General features: G+C 32.5%; 2 protein-coding genes across 6 annotated transcripts; both read left to right on the forward strand.

Moving 5' to 3' along the window:
- Window positions 1-6,347: 6,347 nt before the first annotated feature.
- On the forward strand, window positions 6,348-10,338 carry LOC114164086 (pentatricopeptide repeat-containing protein At2g13420, mitochondrial-like). 5 transcript variants are annotated; one of them, XM_085666064.1, is made up of 4 exons: window positions 6,348-7,992; window positions 8,676-8,741; window positions 9,500-9,604; window positions 9,743-10,338. In XM_085666064.1, exon 1 carries the CDS (start codon window positions 6,451-6,453, stop codon window positions 7,975-7,977), a length of 1,527 nt encoding a protein of 508 aa, XP_085522190.1. In that variant the 5' UTR covers window positions 6,348-6,450; the 3' UTR covers window positions 7,978-7,992; window positions 8,676-8,741; window positions 9,500-9,604; window positions 9,743-10,338. The 5 variants fall into 5 exon arrangements, with proteins under 5 accessions (XP_085522190.1, XP_027904394.2, XP_085522192.1 ...); XM_028048593.2 differs by having other exon boundaries at window positions 9,761-10,338; XM_085666066.1 differs by having other exon boundaries at window positions 9,508-9,604.
- Window positions 10,339-11,543: 1,205 nt separating this feature from the next.
- Window positions 11,544-15,916, forward strand: LOC114164675 (endoplasmic reticulum oxidoreductin-2-like). The gene is made up of 10 exons (XM_028049416.2): window positions 11,544-11,966; window positions 12,132-12,263; window positions 12,750-12,999; window positions 13,416-13,526; window positions 13,868-13,986; window positions 14,263-14,367; window positions 14,511-14,713; window positions 15,202-15,325; window positions 15,424-15,609; window positions 15,694-15,916. The coding sequence occupies exons 1-9, from the start codon at window positions 11,808-11,810 to the stop codon at window positions 15,607-15,609; spliced, it is 1,389 nt and encodes a 462-aa protein (XP_027905217.2). The 5' UTR covers window positions 11,544-11,807; the 3' UTR covers window positions 15,694-15,916.
- Window positions 15,917-20,645: the final 4,729 nt, after the last annotated feature.

Genomic DNA, 20,645 nt, shown 5'->3' on the forward strand with positions numbered 1-20,645 from the left:
AATCAAAGTTTACAAATTAAATTAATAACAAAACATAATTCATACATGAATTACTTTAAAAATTTAATAAAATAATTAAAAATAATCGACTATAAATTAGTACATCACATTCACAGTATGAGAACATGTTTAACATGTCTATGATAATAACAATTTAATTTCCTGCAAATTTCCGTTGCTTATCTTAACATTTTGTGGGTATGTGATAAACAATAAAGAAGTTTTCCCTTATTGGGTTTTAGGAATAAAAGAAGGGTAGCGAAGTTAAAATTTTACAAGTAATAAAGAGATGGACACATTCTGTACTTTTTTTCGCATAACTGATCGGATTATTTGTTATTTTTTAAGAATTTCAATATTTATTATTGTTTTAGTTTTAGTTTTAGTAAATGAGTCATAAACAGATATGAAAAAAAAAATCTGCGAACATATGCGTGTGAAGATGCTAATCCTTTTTTTCGCATTTAATTTTGTTATTGATTTGTTAAATTATATTTAATTTATTATTTTTGTTGATGCCGCTTAAATTAATAATGATAGAGTATACATGTTGTCTCTATTCACACGACGTGACATTGTTCATCAATTGTGTTTTGTTCAAATAAGTCCTTGTTTTAGTTAAATTTGTTCAATTTATTCTCACCCTCTTTTTCATGATTCTTCACCACTATCACCACCATGTTAGGAACAAGACAATAAAGGAAAGAATAAAGGAGAAAAAAAAATAAACGACACGAAGAATTTAACGTGGTTTGGCTAGGAAGTATTTTTATTTTTTGTGTGTATCAAACTTTACAAAGGGTCTCTTATATAACAAAATAGAGAACCACATCTCATGATCCTAAGCGATGTGAGACTAAATCAAGCACCATAATACTAACAAATCTCCTAGTTGGAATTTGATTTACATTATCACCTACTGTAGTGCCTTCATCGTCAATTTTCTTGAAAGTCAATTGAGGCAATGTAAAGCCTCAACCTAATTGTTGTGACAATCTTAGTCAACATATCAGTTGGATTCTCTGCACTTAGAATCTTCAACAAAAATAAGTTTTCATCATTTATCAAGTATCTGATAAAATGATATTTCAATTCAATGTGCTTGCATCTAGAATGAATAATTGGATTTTTAACAAGACAAATAGCATTTTGACTGCCACTAAAAAATGGAGACTCATCTTGCTCTTTTTCTAATTCTTTTAGAAGATTCTTCAACCATATCATCTCCTTTGCTACTTCTGAGATAGCTACATACTCAACTTTAGTGGTTGAAAGAGAAACTCTTCCTTGAAATTTAGACTTCCAATGTATAGTTGTGATGCCCAATGTAAAAGTGTAACATGTTGTGTTTTTTCTACCATCCAAATCACCTCCCAAATCTGCATCAGAAAACCCTTGTAAAGTGAGATTACTTATTCTAAAAGATAAATGCATCTTTGAAGTACCCTTCAAATATCTCAATACCCATTTCACGCCCTCCCAATGCTCATTCCCGGGATTTGATAGAAACATACTCAACAATTCTATTGCATGTGCTATGTCAAGTCTGGTGCAAACCATAACATACATCAAGCTCCCTATTGCAGATGCATATGACACTTTAGACATGTGACTTTCTTCTTCCTTTATGAGAGAAGATTGCCTTTTTGAAAACTTTAAGTGAGTTCCCAAAGGTGTATTCCTAGTTTTAGCATTTCCAACATTAAACCTCCTAAGCAATTTTTCTATATATTTTTCTGGAGATAAGTTCATAATACCTTCAAATCTATCCATGGAGATTCTCATACAAAGAATTTGCTTGGTTAGACCAAGATCCTTCATTTAAAAATTTTCTGACAATTGTTTCTTCAACTTGTCAATTTTTGTCATAATAGCACCAACAATTAACATGTCGTCAATATACAAGGAAGGAATGATATAGTTGTCAACATATTTCTTCACGTAACAACAATGATCTTCTTCACATCTGTGAAATCCTGAGTGCCGCAACCGGGATCGTGATGGGACAACGAACAAAAAAGAAACAAGTTTAAAAAGAGATTTGGAGTCGCTACCATAGTTATTTCTGGAAAACTATGAAAAACCATAAAAATAAAGCAAGTCTGCGAAAAACCAGATTTTTGGATACGAGAGTTGATTACGCGTAGGGAAAATGTTAGCACCCTACCGTGCCCACCCTAAGGTCCTTAATTAAACATGCAAAGTTGATGTGGTTTTCAAAACATTAATTTTCTCCAAAAATAATGAGACAACTAATACTAAAAAGAAACAAAAATATATTTTTGATTTTCGGGTCCGACAAGGATTGACTTTGGTCTTACGTATTCTCATTTAGAGTGAGAAATCAGGGTGTAGTTCTTCAGAAAGACATTTTGCTTGAAAATGTTAATATTTTTGTATTTTGAAAGTTTTATATTTTTTTTTGTATTTTTTGAATTACTTGAAAAAAGGTGTCACACAAAGCGAACGGCCGAACAAACACCAAAAATTGAAAGAGAAAACCATCTTCGATATTTTTGGAAATTAGAGTCACACGATGCGGGTGACCGAACAGATACAATAAAGTGAAAGAAAACATTTTTTTAATTTTTTAAGATTTTTTTTCTATTTTTGTAATTTTTATAATTTTCAAATTTTTTTTAGAAAAAAATTAAAAAGGGGAGATTTAACTAAGAATAAAAGTGAAAAAAACAAAAGTATAAGGGTGCATGCGTAATGTGTGAGGTTCATGAAGTAAATGAGGTGTTTATAGTAAAAGTGGGGGTGCAGCTGGTAAAGTATAAAATAAGCCCGAACAAAGCACAAATGAGTGGTGGGGTCAGTAAACCTGGTGGTGCAAGAAGTATTTACTGAAGGTGTGTGTAGTGGAACATGGGCTGTGTACAATAACAACAAACAAGTCCAAAACAAAAATGGGGTGCGATGCTAACAAATATCAGGGGTGCATAGAAAAATGCACAATAGACCAACACAAATAATGGAGGTGTAGAGATTGAAAATGGCGGGTGCATGAAGGAGACAAACCCAATACAAAAAGGGTGAGAATATTAAAAGTGGTGATGCAGGAAGTTAATGGGACCAGATTTAAACCCAACTCCAAAATAACTCTCATAACATGAAAACGCTAAAGAGGGTTTCTTCCTAATCTATGTTGACGACCCACGACACCAACCCTCACCTACCCATGGTTGGCCAGGGCCAAAGTTGACGACGTCGACCACCGTCGAAGGTCGCAACGCTCCCATCGTCGTTTCTCATTCTTTCTTCCTCGCGTGCATGCTTCTTCAATCGCATCTTGCCCTCCAAACACGAGCCACTCCCTCCAACCCCAAGGTGACGACATCGCAAGCTTCTCGGTCCATCAGAGCCATCGGCGACGGCGCCAAACGCTACCAGAAGCGTCGCTGACTTCCGCGACACTCCAAACGTACCATTTTCTTCTCGCGCGAGCCACACCAGGTCTGGAATCTGCACCGCTGACCGCACACCCAACTGTGATCGAGGCCACCATCACTCAGCCCATTCGAACTCCGACATACTTTACTAGCTGCACCTTCCACTCTTATATAATGAAAAGGACGAAATTAAACATAATTTAGCAAATTAGGGACCAAATTGGATGCGCAAAAAAAAGAAGAACCAAATTGAACAAACTGAACCAAAATAGGACCAACATAGTATTTGAACCATCTTGTAATGGTTAGTGTATTTAATTATTTATTTGTTGATAGACAATTACATGTAGAGTACAGATTTATTATTTGAGTTTTTGGTGTTTTATCCATGATATATGATATTATTTTAAATTGTTTTAAAATTATAAAATTATTATTTTTAAACTAACTCTAACATTGGTATAGAAATTGTTGATATATGGATATTTAAAACAAAATTTAAATGAAGTTTAATATAAAGTACAAATTTAAATAAATTTAATATTGTTAAAAATATTTAGTAAAATTATTAATTTTAATATAAATATCATTATAACATTTATATGAGAGTTAATTTTGGTTTTAATTTAGAGAGATGTGAAATTATTTCACTTTAAAATAAGATTGAGACCGACAAATAAAAGGACTAAATTGAGATTTTTTTACATGACATGTGTCCCAACAAAGAGCCAAGTAACATTGCCACTACAACGTAACATAGCCTCTATCGTATGACAATACTCCTCATTTGACATGTGGCAAAATTTTATTTTAAAAAGTAAAAAAAAAATATAAAAAAAAGATCACAAAGCTGACACATGCATCAATTAATATGTACTTTTGTAACATTCGATGTGTATTAACTATCCTTAACTATTGTCATTAGAGTACCCGTGAGCAAGACCTAAGTAAAAATAATACTTAGACCCAAGTAAAAATAGTACTCAGACCCAAAGAAATAGTTCTGCCTCTTGCCATATGTGTCCTTGTTTTATTTATATTATGATAAGCCACTTACATTTTCCCCCCCTCTCCCTAAAGGATCCGAAGATATTTACAGTAAACATCCATCCACTTAAGTTCATACTCATTTAAGTTTGTATCCCGTCTAAATCCACATTTGGAAAGAAAAAATATTCTCGGATCAATAAATTTGTGAGTATATTTATTGAAAGATTTACGTAAAGTCATTTGACTTTATATGTTATATATATATATATATATATATATATATATATATATATAAATATATATATATATAAATATATATATATATATATGTATACATACATATATATATATATATATATATATATATGTATGTTATAGATACATATGTATACATATATACATATACATATGTATACATACATCTATATGTATATATATATATAGATGTATGTATACATATGTATATGTATATATGTATACATATGTATCTATAACATACATATATATATATATATATGTATATATATATATATGTATATATATATATATACATATATTATAAGAATAAAATAAAGGTTAAAATATTTTTTTATTCTAATTTTTGTCAAGTTTTGTCAAATCAGTTCTAATTTTGTTTTTATGCTCAAATAGGTTCTAATTTTTGTCAATTTTGTTCAATTAGGTACTTTTTTGTTAACATCATTTAAATCATTAACGATCATGAACATTGACTGACACATGTGATTTTGTGTTTTTTTTTTTGAATTTTTATTTTATTTTAAATTTTTTTTAAATATCCACGTGTCAACCCAACAATATGCCATATGTGAAAGTCAATGTTTTATATTCAAATAAGTTCTTGTATTCATTATTTTTTTTCAATTTAATCCCAATTTTTGTTAACATGAACCAATTTTGTTCCTCTCCAAATTGAAACAAAATTTAATTTTTGTATTAAAATTCACATTTTTACTTAAATATTTTTATATAATATATTAAAATTTACATCACTATAACTTTTATATAAAAATTAATTTTGGTCTCATATTCAACATGAACAAAATTGGTAAAAATTTTAATCAAAATTGGGATTAAATTAAACAAAAAAAATAAATATAGGGATCAAATTGAATATAAAACATTGACTATGACACGTGGCATGCAGCTGAGTTGACATGTGGACATTTAAATTTTTTTGTTAAAAATTAAAAAAATTAAAAAAAATTAAAAAAAATTAAAAAATTAAAAAAATTAAAAAAATCACAAAATGACACATGACAATCACTGTTTATGACCGTTAATTATTTAAACGGTGTTAGCAAACAAATACCTAATTAAACAAAATTGAGAAGAACCGAGACCTATTTAAGCATAAAAAACAAAATTATGACTGATTTTACAAAATTTGACGAAAATTGAGACAAAAAAGTATTTTAACCTAAAATAAAATAATAAATTCCTCTTCTTGTAATATATGTTTTATATCTATCATATTTCTTATATCTCTCATATTTTCATAATTTTTTAAAAAATTTAATATTCATATTATACTGTAATTTTATTATATGACTTCTTATATTTCATATTATAATATAACTCTTAAAATTTTAAAAGTATACATCTCAATTAAATTTATATACCAATTAAATTTGCATCAAACTTTTAAAATCAAACAATAAAACAAATATTTTCATTTCAACATCCAAACTAGAAAACCGCTCTGGCCATTCTCCACCTTCCTCTTCCCTCTTCTCTATCAATTACAATGTCCACAGGAATAAGCAAAGAACCTCCTTAATATATATATATATATATATATATATATATATATATATTAATAGGTGTTTGTGAAAAAACAAAGTAATATTTCAAAATTAAAAGAATGAAAATATAAAAAAGAAGACAATTAATATATTACAATTATTAATTGATAAAAATATTTATAGAATATTTTGCTGAAATCCCAAAAGCCAAGCACGAAACTGAAGCAAACTAGACGAAACCATCACTCCCCGCCAACCAAAAGAATAACGTAAGAGAACTAAAGAAAGCAGAAGCAGAGTTAATGTTACAATACGCAATGGCGTTACTAAAACTCCGTCAGAGTTCCTTCCTTTCTCCGCCCTTCCTCCGCCGCTTCTCTTCCGTTCCACCGCCACCAAGTGAATCAAACGACGCCGAACTGCTGTCGAATCTCCTCCTGCAGCACCACAACCCCTTCCACGCCGCGGAATCGAGCCTCCAGCTCCACGGCGTCACCCTCACCCCCGACCTCCTCTTCCAAACCCTCCTCCGCCTCAAGCACCACTCCAAGATAGCCCTTTCCCTCTTCCACTACGCCAAAACCCTCCCCAATCCCCCTCTCACCCACGCCTCCTACACGCTCCTCATCGATTCCGTCGCCAAGGTTCGCCAATTCGACGTTGCATGGCAACTCATCGTCGAAATGGCTCAGCGCGACCTCCACCCAACCCCCGCCACCTTCCTAACCCTAATTCGTCGCCTCATAGCGGCCGGCCTCACGCGCCAGGCGGTACGCGCCTTCCACGACATCGACGCCTTTGCCAAAACGACTCCCGACGACTTCTGCTTCCTGCTCGACACGCTCTGCAAGTACGGCTACGTCAGACTTGCCGTTGAGGTTTTCAACAGAAACAGAACCACTTTCCCTCCCAGCGTGAAAATGTACACTGTTTTGATCTACGGGTGGTGCAAGCTGGGGAAGGTTAAAATGGCGCAAACGTTTCTGAACGAAATGATTGAGCGAGGGATTGAGCCTAATGTTGTTACTTATAACGTTTTGTTGAATGGGGTTTGTAGGAAGGTGAGTTTGCACCCGGAGGAGAGGTTTGAGAGGACCATAAGGAATGCAGAGGAGGTGTTTGATCAAATGCGTAAGAACAGGATTGAGCCGGATGTGACCAGCTTTTCGATTTTGCTTCACGTTTATAGCCGCGCTCATAAGCCGGACCTGGTGCTTGATAAGTTGAGGTTGATGAAGGAGAAAGGGATTTTTCCCAATGTGGTGATGTATACGTCGGTTATCAAGTGTCTTGCTTCGTGTGGGAGGCTTGAGGATGCAGAGAGGTTGCTAGAGGAGATGGTGAAGGATGGAGTGAGTCCATGTGCCGCAACGTATAATTGCTTCTTTAAGGAGTATAGAGGGAGGAAGGATGCTGAGAGTGCTTTGAGGATGTTTAAGAGGATGAAAGAGGATGGGTTCTGTGCGCCAAGCTCGCACACCTATGTGATTTTGATTAGGATGTTTTTGAGGTTGGACAAGATCAGAGTTGTGAAGGAAATATGGGATGATATGAAGATCACTGGAGCAGGGCCGGATTTGGATTTGTACACGGTTTTGATACATGGGTTGTGTGAGAGGCAGAACTGGAGGGAGGCTTGCCATTATTTTGTTGAGATGATAGAGAATGGGTTTCTTCCTCTGAAAGGTACCTTTGAGACCCTTTACAGGGGCCTAATTCAGGCTGATATGTTGAGGACTTGGAGGAGATTGAAGAAGAAGCTTGATGAAGAATCGATAGCTTTTGGTTCAGAGTTTCAGAATTATCAATTGAAACCTTATAGGAGATAAGTCATCACACACAGGGTACTCTTACCTCCGATTGAATTCCCTCGCTTCGCCTCTGATTAGAATCCCGAGCTCCAGATTTGCAACTGGACTTCATTGCATTTCTTGTTTTCGAATCATTTTATTTTTTGTTTTGTTTAATTATTGTGTTTCATGTTTCTATTTTTAAAGCACGTGTTTGGAGGGTGCTTCAAGGAGGGTGTTATTTTCTACAAAGTGACCGTTGAACTTTAGTTTTGTTACCTTACTGTACATCCAACACTTTCCTCCTTTTAGAAAACTCTAGGCTCTGTTAGTGCTAAGTAGTGAGAGATATTAATCACGGTGAGCAATTAATCTGGGTAAGACGAAGTTAGTGCATCAAGGCCACTCAATGTGGACTAGAGACTTCTACAGTCTGTTTTATTTGTAAGTATTCCCAAAATATTTGGGAAGAAAAAACCACCAGTTAGAGTTAGGGCATATGCAGTAGAATTGAGACCTGCATTGTAAATTTTTTAAATGATGACCGACTAAAGTGACGTGCCTACAAATAATTATATGTTGTTGACTGAGATCTTCTCTTGTTGTTCTGCTTGTAGAGTGTAGACATCAACTTGACTATGATTTTGTTGAAATTGATCATATGTTTGAAATGTTTGCCGTTTTTCCCTTTTTCTGTGAATTTTTCTACTCTGACAATTCAATATTTTCTTTTATAGGATCCCGATTCCAAGCACTTGGGGACTACAGTATGGGATGCATCACTTGTGTTTGCTAAGTTTCTTGTAAGTTGTGTGTGCATCTCACGTGTTCGGGAATGTGCTTTTAACCTTTTAATAAATGAAAAAATGATTAGATCCTTATTATTAAAGCATAGTTGATGAGTAACTTGTAATTTGCTATGTTCATGAAAACCTAGCTGTGCAGACCGGACAAAAATAAGCCTTGGACTTGAACTTATTCTTGAAACTGTGCTTGAATAAAATTTTGCGTGAATACATTTAAATCACCTTTTTTCCTATAGCTCTTTGCTTTAAAAATGTAAGGGGAAATTTGGAAGAGGGAAGTTAAAGGACATGAATGGAAACAGGTCACATTTTCTCTTTGTTTGGGACATGATCCTAAGTTTACATTAGATCCTTTGACAGTGAACTAGGTCATGAAGCTCTTTAAATATTGATTTTAGTTTCCCTTACCTAGTAATAGAGTAATGGAAATAATAACTTGTCATTTGCTTTATGTATTTATTTATTTTAAATTCTTTATATCTTGTTGTACTTGTCCCTGGTTATTCTGTCTGTGGATTTAAAGATAGTAGTATTTGACTTGGAAATCAATTATTTTAAGAGACATTTGGTTCAATCAAGGTTGCTGAACTTCAGTGTTCCAGGATTTCCCTCTTATATAATGTTATGCATGTGTTGAATGATAAGATGAATTTTCTTGTTGAGGATTGATATTAAAAATATTTCCCTTTCTGAACTTCTTGAGATAAGTTAAATTTTGTTCAATAGTTGGTGACTAAATTCTTTTCTGTTGTTAGCTATTTAGGTCACAAGAATTTGCCACTTATTCATAGCTATGATGTCATTCAAGCACTTTCTAAAAGTATTCGTAGATCAGACATATGGATGACCTTGTAATTGCTGTAAGTTTATTCTTTTGGATTTTTACACTTGTTAGAAACATGTATATATATAGGCTCTAAATTTTTATATCCGGTATATTTACATTTTTCTCCACAATAGGTATAATGCAGTACCCATGTTTTAATTATTTGTCTCAGACTCTAGTACATTGTTAGGTTCAATCACAAGCATGGAAAAAAATATTGGCCAAACATTATCCAATTCTTCCAGAACATTGTTCTGCCACAAGAAGCTACCACTGTTCAGAAGTGCTACCTTGTGCTTGCCAGCAAGTCAAGGAAATGTTTTCCAAGATAGATCCTTACTTTGACAAGTTGGCAGATGCCACGGTCACTTGAAGCTTGGGATGAGCTTAACCTTGTTGGAGCATCACTGGCCAATGGAAAAACATGAATCAGCTCTGGTAAACTGCATAGCAGCGACAAAACTTGCAACTCAAATTAATTATACTGTATTATTTGGTCTAGTATGTATTTTCAACTTCGCTGTTATTGTCCTCTTAAAATATGCAGCACTATTGGCTATAACCCTATTAGTAACTATTGGTTTGAGCTTTTAGAAATAAGCACATGTTATAGGATGTTATTTTTCTTTTGATTATTGTTTGTTGGTTAGAGATCGGATAGCACCTTTTTGTTACATTTGACATAATTGGACAGATATTGATGTACCTTGTTTAATGTGCTTGTTTATTACAAAAAATAAACGTTATAATTAAGAATGATTTACATTTGATTTAACGAATATAAAATAATTAAACATGAGTTATTTATAAATTGTTGTCATTTAAAAATAATATAAAAATCAAAATTATATTTTAAAATTTATTATGTTTATTTGTTGCGAAATTTCTTGTAAAATTATTAGTAGAAAAAAATATACTTACAAATTTAATTTTGGAGAAAAAGTTATTTGATTTTTTTTTACAAAATATTACTTGAGAATTCAAAATATGTAAGAGAATTAATTTCGTAATTGAATTTGTAGAAAAAAATATGGGTTGATTTTTAAATTGATTTTTTCGTAGAAAAAGGATTTGCGATTTATTTTGCATGAAAATTTGTTGTAAATTTTTTTATAAAAGATTTTTTAGAAATTTGTTGTGAATTTTAAATTTAATGATAATTTACAGTGGAATTATCTACAAATCAAAATTTGTAGAAAAAAATTGTATGAAACACTTTTTTTGTAAATTTTTAAATTTGTAGAAAAATCTTCATAAAATAGAAGGATACTTGATTTATTTCTTAATAAACTCAAACAATTTAAATTCGATCTGATCTGTCACAAGTCGGTGAGTTAAAAGAAATTCAATTTATAAAATATTTCCAAGTTATCCGTGAAAGTTCTATATACATTAATTAAGGCAAGTTCTATATACATTAATTAACATTTAGTCATATCTGTCCAAAATTTACTGATTTTATCCATATAAAAATAAAACACACTACATAGATTGATTCTAATTTATTTTGTACGAAATGAACTTCGATTAAACAAACGAAAAATAAAATACTCCAACAAAATTCACCATCTGAATTTAATATAATTTAAAAGCTTCAAGAAAAGTTTCAATAAAATCCACCGTCTAAAGCTTCATGAAAAATCATTAGGATTTTTTTTTTTAGTATTTAGAATTTATAAATGGATCGATGAACCGGGTTTAAATTTGCTCTTAATTTTAAAATAAAAATAACAGTTATATAAATGTTATAATTTAATTGTGTAGACTTGTGTATGTTAAATTATAATAAAACTACCACCTTATTTAAATTTGGTAAGGCACTATCATGTAAAAAATAATAAAAATAAAGATTTAAAAACTTAATATTCATAGCAAAGCAATCACTATATATTTATTAATTTCATTTCTTAACACATGGGGAAAATAATAATGAAATGGACTCCTATTGGTTGAAACACGTAACCACACGCAGCCACCACGGTGTCCAAATTTGACACTGGAATTTTCTTACGAACACTGTTTTTTCAGAAACCAAAAATCGAAACCAACAACCGCCCATTTATTTCACCACTCCGACCAAGACCTTGACTGCTACAAACAGCAAAAACTGCCCTCAACTTTTAGTTCCTTCCGAAACGCATCCATTTTCTCCCTCGAAATTCACGCCACTGGGATCCGTCGAAGAACGCCAAAAATCTCGGTGCTTTGTTTCGGAAGCACCGGCATTGGGAACTGTGATGGTGAAAGCGGAGCCTAAGAAGAAGGGTCGGGGAGTGCCATGGCTTTGGGTTCTGATTTCTCTCGTGGCTGTCTTTGTTGCTATGGCTTTCTCCTCTAAAACTTCTCCCCGAATTTCTCTCTCTGGAGCCATCGATAGAGCTTGTCAGTGTGCCCGGGTAATTTTTATGAACTCTTCTTGACGAAAACCCACATTTTAAGCTTCTTTTTTTTTAGGGTTGTGGGATTCTGAATCTTGGACAAAGAGTGTGTCTTTTTATGATTTGTGTTTATGTTTCCCCCCCTTTATCTTGTTTGTGCAATTCTCTCTTTGTTGGTTGCAGGGTGCACCCAAGTTCAGTGGCATGGTAGAGGACTGTTGTTGTGATTATGAAACTGTGGACCATCTCAATGAGGAAGTGTTGAACCCTTCCCTCCAAGAACTCGTGAAGACCCCTTTCTTTCGATATTTTAAGGTTTTCTTCTTGGTTTATGCCTACATTTTTTCTGTTGACTAAGATCATCTTATTTTCTATTGATACTTATGTTTACCTTAAGTTTGATCAGAGCCTGATAAAATATTAGGTTATGGTTAGGCCCTTCTTGTATGTGAGTTTTTGTGTTCCAATTTTGTATTGGTTGCTGTTCTATTCTATCCCTTGTATTACCTGTAAAGATTCCTGGCATCCTGTTCACACCAGCAGCGCAATTTAGGATTGGGAGGCCTATGTAAAAGAACTTTTGATGATTCCAAGTTTGTGTTCTATTGGTGAATTTAAAGGTTCTATTCATCGATGAAATATTTGAATTTGGAATTGATCAACCGTATATGAAAATTTAACCACTAATGTTGTTGGAATGAATTAATGCTTTAGAATCAATCAAGTCTATGCATGCTCATTTGCATTATCAACTGAAATTAGTGGCCTTCATCTCCAACCAGTGTGTGAAATTTTGTACAGGTGAAGTTATGGTGTGACTGTCCTTTCTGGCCTGACGACGGCATGTGCCGGTTGCGGGACTGTAGTGTATGTGAATGCCCAGAAAGTGAATTCCCTGAATCATTTAAGAAGCCACATGGCTTGTCAATGAATGATCTTGTTTGTCAAGAAAGTCAACCTCAGGCAGCTGTTGACCGTACTTTAGACAGTAAAGTTTTCAGATGGACAGAAATAGACAATCCATGGACAAATGACGATGAGACTGACAATGGTGCGTTATTACTCTATGTTCTTATTCACATCTAAATTATTTGTGCTATTAGTTATTGTTTATCCAATTAGTTGTGTGAAAGTGAAATAGCAGATATTAGCAGTGAAGTATAAAATTTAGGATTCTTAAGTATATTTAGTGACATCAGATTTATACTCCTCAAATGATTATATCTTTGTGAGTGGATTTGTTTGATATCTTGATCTGCTAAGATATTTCTATGATTAAATTTCAACTTGATCAGCCCTTGATTTTCAGTATCAGAAAGCGAACAGTGTAGTTAGTATTCACTTCTAGTAAAAGTGCCTAAGCAGGTGGCAGCACATGATTCGAATTATTAAATTTTTTTATGATGTATTCAACTTTTTTCTAAGAAAAATAAGCATGTCAATTGAAAGCCGTGTTTGCATTTGCAGACGAGATGACGTACGTGAATCTTCAACTGAATCCTGAAAGGTATACTGGTTACACTGGTGATTCTGCAAGAAGGATATGGGATGCTGTCTACTCTGAGAACTGCCCCAAATGTGAGTTTTACTCTGAAAAGCTTATTCACTTAAATAATTTGACTAAACTTTAATATTTTGAAAAGGCCTTGGATTTTAGGTTGTTTGATGGTACCTGTCATATTGTCAAACATTGACAGACCAGTAACTTTGAATGTAAATAATCGCCCTCTATTTTTTCTATCTGTATGCATTATTCTTTTAATTGTATAATGTCTTTGCTTTCCGTAGAGTGGATATTGTTTGTGTTCTTATCATTTTTTTTTTAGTGAAAGATATCTTTGAAATGTTAATAAAAGGGGAGTTTGTTTTCTCTGGTTTTTATGGCTCATCATTCTGAAAAAAAAAAATGTCTTCTGCAGATCCGTCTCAAGAGTTATGCCAAGAGGAAAAAATTTTGTATAAATTGATATCCGGTCTCCACTCCTCCATATCAATACATATAGCTGCCGAATATCTACTTGATGAAGCTTCAAATTTGGTAAATCTCACGTTCCTCTTTCTAGCAATAGCTAATTTTCTGTTTGGAACGAAAATTTGCATTGTTTTTGAGGAATTAATATAGCTATTGCATATTTGAGCCTGAAAGTTATGGATCGTTCTATGCTCTAAAGTAATTTGGATGTAGCTCATTTTGAAGCTTCCTGCATTTTGTGTGTGGCATACCCATGTTATGTTATTCTAATATATTTCACTGTGAACATAAGAAAAATATATTTCAATATCTAACTTGTTTCTTTCTTTTTTATTATTCCAGTGGGGCCAGAATCTTACTTTGATGTATGATCGAGTCCTAAAATACCCTGATCGTGTCAGCAATTTGTATTTCACTTTTCTCTTTGTGCTGCGAGCAGTGACCAAGGTGAGTATAAAATGTAATAGTTTAACATCACAAACTGTGCATCTATATATGGATTAATCTTGCTATTTTATTCTTTTAAAAGTACTAGTTAACTAGTTAATTAATTCTTGATGCAATTTACATTCTTCTTTATTCTTCTTTAGGCTGCAGAATATCTGGAACAGGCACAGTATGATACAGGTAACCATAATGAGGACCTTAAGACACAGTCCTTGATAAAACAGCTACTTCATGACCCCAAGCTTCAATCTGCGTGTCCGATTCCATTTGATGAAGCTAATTTGTGGAGAGGCCAAAGTGGACCTGAGCTAAAACAGAAAATTCAACAACAATTTAGAAACATCAGGTATTACTAAAAACTAGTGGACTTGGTTCTGGCCTAGCTAAATATTATCCATTTATAACTTGCAGAGCTTGTTGTGGCTTATTCTCTTGTAAGCATGCTTCATACTTCTAACATGTATGTAGAAAAGACAATTGATTATCAATGATTCATAGTAACGCTCCCAAAACAATATTTGTGGAAGGAATCAAAGTGTGTAGGTTTGATTTTATCCAAAATCCTGTAATTGATAAGTATGATTTTTCTTTTTCTTCTTCCATGCTTTGGAATTTTAGTCCCTTTTGAGTTTCCACATCCCTGATGGATGTTAAGTGGATTTATCTAGACTTTTTAAGTGCTGATCGTATCTGAACATAACTTTTGACTGCATAAGACAACTAAGTGACCGAGCCTTTTACTTGTTCTCCATTTATTATTCTACTCCTGATTCATTTTACACTCTTTTTTATTTATCTCATTGGAAATTGAATAATATATTTTTGTGGAAACAGTGCGTTGATGGATTGTATAGGATGTGAGAAGTGTCGATTATGGGGTAAGCTTCAGGTTCTTGGTCTTGGAACTGCATTAAAGATTCTCTTCTCTGTTGATGGTCAAGAAAACTCAAGTCAAACAGTAAGTACATTTTACCTCAGAATTATTTTTTTTCTTCCTCTCTTCACACTATGGTTAAGTGACCAACACCTTATAAATTGCACTTGACGATCTTTCAGCTGCAGCTGCAAAGGAATGAGGTAATTGCATTGATGAACCTTCTGAATCGGCTTTCAGAATCTGTCAAATTTGTCCATGAAATGGGACCTGCAGCAGCTGATAGTGTGATGGAAGGACATGTTTCTGCTCATAAAACATTGATTAACGCATGGAAAAATATTTGGTCCTTTGTATCTAAAACATAGGTAACAATAACATACTCTCTTCTTAGTATTTGTTGTATCAGTCTTTGATGTACCAAACTGAGTATTAAATGTTTGCATCTGCAGGTTGAGTGAGTGGTGACAGTTCTGTTTTCTGTGATTCAAATTACTTCATAGGTTAGACATAGAAAAGCACTGTCATTATTTGGAAATTAATGTACTTAGAGTGTCTCAAAACTGAAAATAAATGGTTGAATATAGGGGAAAAGATTAAGTGAAAGTAATAGAAGATATATTACTTGGGAATATGGGGTTTAATCCCTTCTTCCCCACTGATTTTGTAGTTCAATATTTCTTACAATATCTCTGCACCATTTATCCTTCTGTCTTGGAAAAAGTAAACAACCAACAAACAAACAACCACACTTTTTGGAGTAAAACAGTGAACATGATGTTTGTTTCCTTCGACACGATAGGTGGATCATAAATAAGTATTGTTAAAAAATTTGCAATTCTTAAAATTGCAAAAACAGTTTTTCAAAGGTTGATGCTGTTTAACCCGCAATGACTTATAAGTTTATGGGATTGACTTGTAAACTTGTAGATTGACTTATTTTAATAACTATATTTTGAAAAATTAAAGGTGATGCTGTTTTATTAAAATATTTGTTAATTTAAATATCAAATGGTCATATTTAAAATTTCAAATTAGTTTTATGAATGCTGAAATAAGTTTTAAAATATATATTTTATTGTTTTAATTTTTATATTTAAAATTATCTTCTGAAAGAGAAAAAAAAAAGTTTATTAACCCAACATAAGACCTAAATATTACAATCTACTTAAAATATAATTTAGAGCATCAATTACATTTTTACCCCTTGACCCATTGGTAAAAAAAGTCGAATCATCTTTGGTAACCTCAGTCTCTTTAGTTAACAAGTTGGATAATTGGACCTTCGAACTCCTAACTAAAATATATAGAACCTTAAATCATTATTCATATAATGATAAATGTAATATACATAAATACATTATAATTATATATATATATATATATATATATATATATATACTTTTAAATTTTCTTAAATCACATTCACATTCCTTTTAATTTGAAAAAAAAAAATTGTTTTTCTAAATGTAATTTGTTTCTTTTTTAAAGTACGGTGTAAGATTTGTGTACATTATGTAATATTATGTAATAGATAAAATAAATTTTCATGTCTTACATAAATTCTCAATTTAATCCTCAATGAAATGCAAAATTAATTGTTTTATGAATGGATGTCAAAAAAATTTATACTTATGCTTATTTGTAAATAAAACCCGCAACGGGTAAAAAATGAATATTACAAATGGAACCCGCGATTTTAACGGGTACGGGTATTTTTTATACCAGCGTGTTAACAGAGTAGATACGAGTATCATAATATCTATGGACCCATACCTCCAATACTCTAATTTAAATTAAATAAAAATTAAAAAAAATATAAACATGATTAAAACATAAACACATTAATTTTGAATGAGTTACTTTTTATCAATTGGTTTTGATAAATCTTCATTTCTTTATAGACGGTAATTCAACACTATTTGAGTCACTATGTTTGAAATTTATGAATGTTATGCATTGTATTTCTATTTAAAATGATTAAAATATATTGTTAAATATTAAAATTTTCTTTTGTAAATATCCGCGGGTACCTATGGATACATGTGAATATTAAAAAAAATGAATGCGAGTACCTACATAATAAATACCCGTACGAATATGGGTAGAGACAGATATTTATCTGGCGATTAGAGTACGGAGAGCTATTATCCATACCATATTTGTCTCCCGCTGACATCCCTAGCACCATGAAACAAATATTAGTTATTTTATATTGTATTAAAAAAAACAAAGGGACTCAAGATTATGGAAAACAAATAGAGAACAAAATTATGATTTTTATAAAAGATAACTCCCTTGAATACAATTTTTTTTTATTGAATACAACATATAATATTAATTTTCAAGTTATTAAGTCTTTGGTTAATAACTTTAAAATTAAAATTAAAAGGTAAAATATAGGACAACGTAGTTTATTCGTGGTGACAATAATTTTAGCAAATTATTGAATTTTAATATAATTTAATTTGACGAATGGGTCATATACGAAAGACATTGATGGATATAAAATGAAACCTTAAAATTAGGGAAATTTTGTTCAGTACAATGTGAATGTATGGGCTATTTATGAGTGGATTAAAAAAGTCCCAACCGAATGAAGATTTTTAGTGCATGCCAGTTTTATTTTTATTTTTGTTTACTTTAGTAAATTATAAATAACTTCTGTAACCGTTTGAGATATGAATTTGAGACTAACTGTTTCTTTTGAATTTTAATTATAATTGTATTCAATTTTGGATTGCCTACATTCAATTTTGGATAGTTGGTTGCACAACTCCAGTAATGACACCAAACAAAGAGAAACAAGGGAGTTCATACTTGTGAATGATTTTAAAACTAAAAATTAAACAAAATTACAAATAATTAAAAATTAAAGAATAAAAAGTTATGTGAAAATTATTTGAAGACTAAATAATACATTATTCTTTCAAAAAGAAAGCAATACACATATATATAGTCGAGAAGAAATAATGAAATAAGTCTTTATATTAATTTATTACATTAAGTAAAGAATACGATTAAAAAATAAATTATTTGATTACAAAGAATACATAGATTCTTTATACGTGGGTATTTAGTGTTTAAATCAGATATAAGATAAAAGATGGACAAAAGTATTGCAATTTGTATAAGAAAGTAGTAAATAGGAAAAAGTTAAAAGAATTACCTACACATGTAATTCGTGCTTAGTTGACACGCTTTTATATCGAAGTCGTGGCAGAGGACGACGACGTCTCCAAATTTCTCAAGATGAAGATGTTTTAGATTTCGGTGACTTCAGTAGAAACGATGAAGTCGTGTGGTTTAGTGGATACTTTAATTAGTGGTAATCAAAGTCATTTACCACATAAACGATTCCAGGAAATTCAAAGTGTGAACTGAAGTCTCGGAACTAAAACATGATAGCATTTGTTAAATAGAATCTGATGGAACATCTAAAACCTCACAGGATCAAACTCGCACCTCAACCACGACGGCCACCACGGCGGGGGTCACGGCGGCGAGGGTCTGTTCTTCCGCCGTCATTGGGAGAATTAGGGGAGGAAGATAGAGCGCTGTGGTGATCTGGAGAGCGAGGAGGTGGTTGAATATCACGATGAATTGAATGAGCGGCAGTTAGACGGTTAGCGGGAATTAGGCATTCAACAGGAGCAAGAATGTTGAATCGCTCCATATGTGATTCTTGAACGGTCAAGAAGGACACAACATTATGAAGCGGTGGAGGGTTCCAACGTCCTCGTACGACGGTGGCACAATCGTTATACTGCTCCGGCAAGCCGTTCAAGATGGTATCAATGTGTTCTTTTTCAGAGACCGGTTCACCAGCTTCAGCTAAAGAGTCAACAATGGTTTGGATTCTCGCAAGATACTCTGCAAGATAACCGGTTTTCTTCACGTTATTGAGCTGCACCCTGAGTGCTGTAGCCCTAGCTTTCAGCTCAGAAGCCATGTGTTCGTTGATGGTGTGCCAAAGCTCCCACGAGTGTATGCATCGGACTATGATCGGAACAAGGTCGTCGGATAGAGACGATAAAAACCAACTGTACAACATCTGATCTTGAATAAGCCATTCCTCGTACTCTTCGCTCAGGATATCATTCTTGCGATCGCTTTCGTTCGCGTATTCATCCGGAATCAGAAACCTTACAACCAACCGCTCCAAATTGTGAGAGATGATGATACTCCGAACTTCTTCTTTCCACGAAACATAATTCTCCACTCCCTTCAGTTTCGTCGGTATCACTTCTGGGATTTTCACCGCCCACAGCGGAGAAGATGTCGGTGTCGACGCTGGTGTCGCTACAGTAGCAGATGTTGGGGCTGGTGTCGGTGCGAAAGCCGACGCTGAGGTTGAGGCTGTACACGACTTTCCTTTTCTTTTGCCATGTTGTCGTCTTTTTAACGCCATAAGAATGCAGTGGAGAGGATTCAGTGTTAGAAACTTGTTTATATTTTGAACGTGAGTGGGAACTAATAACACAAAGATTACCCACTAACTCCGGATATACATAACAATAACAACAACAATAACATAATAATAATACATTATTAATGCAACAAAATTTGAAGATATTAATATTAATTTTCTATAAATATCTTTTTATAATAAAATTTGTAAATATTTTTTTTTCAAAAAATATATATATATAAATATCTAATTAAAATTGCATGTATTTTTTAATCAATTATTTTTTATCGGCAAATTTGTAATATAGATATTTTTCTAATAGGCTTATATACTTTGTGCTATACAGGAGAATTCATGGAATATGTATTTTCAAGGGATGAATCCGAGAATGGCATAATGTTTTAGCCATTTTGACTAAAAAAAAAACAATTGTGTACTGTTAATTATTTCTTAAAAATATGTGGATGATAAGATTTAAATTGTCGCTAAAGTATCAAAGCTATGAAAGTCGGGTTGAACTGTATGTAAGTGATTTTTTCAGTATGCAATTCTTACTCATTTTTTTGTGGATACTTATCTTTATTTCTTTTTTTATAAGTTATGTGTGTATTAAAAAAAAAATTATTAAGAGGGATTTATCACTTTGCATTTCAAATAGATAACGACGAATCCAAAAAAGTGAAAAACGTGACCAGGAAATAAGTTTTATTTATTTTTAAATCAGGAGGACTGATTATGTATAAAAGGGTAGAAGACTTAATTCAAAAATACTTTTGAATTTGCATGTAAATTATTATAACCTTAAACAGCTTAGTAAACTCTTTATTTTATTTCGAAAAATTAAATGTGATTTCTTTTATTAATCTCGCCTCAATCGAACCTTTATTTATTTTTTTTCCTGTTTCCAAAGGTAAAGAACAGAAGGGATGAGATTTCTTTTTACTCTCAAATACTAATTCATAAACCAAATTCATTCATAACATTAATGTGAAG

Source organism: Vigna unguiculata, chromosome 9 (genome assembly GCF_037176805.1).
Source record: "Vigna unguiculata cultivar grain cowpea cultivar isolate G323 ecotype 2 chromosome 9, ASM3717680v1, whole genome shotgun sequence".
Classification (NCBI taxonomy): domain Eukaryota; kingdom Viridiplantae; phylum Streptophyta; class Magnoliopsida; order Fabales; family Fabaceae; genus Vigna; species Vigna unguiculata.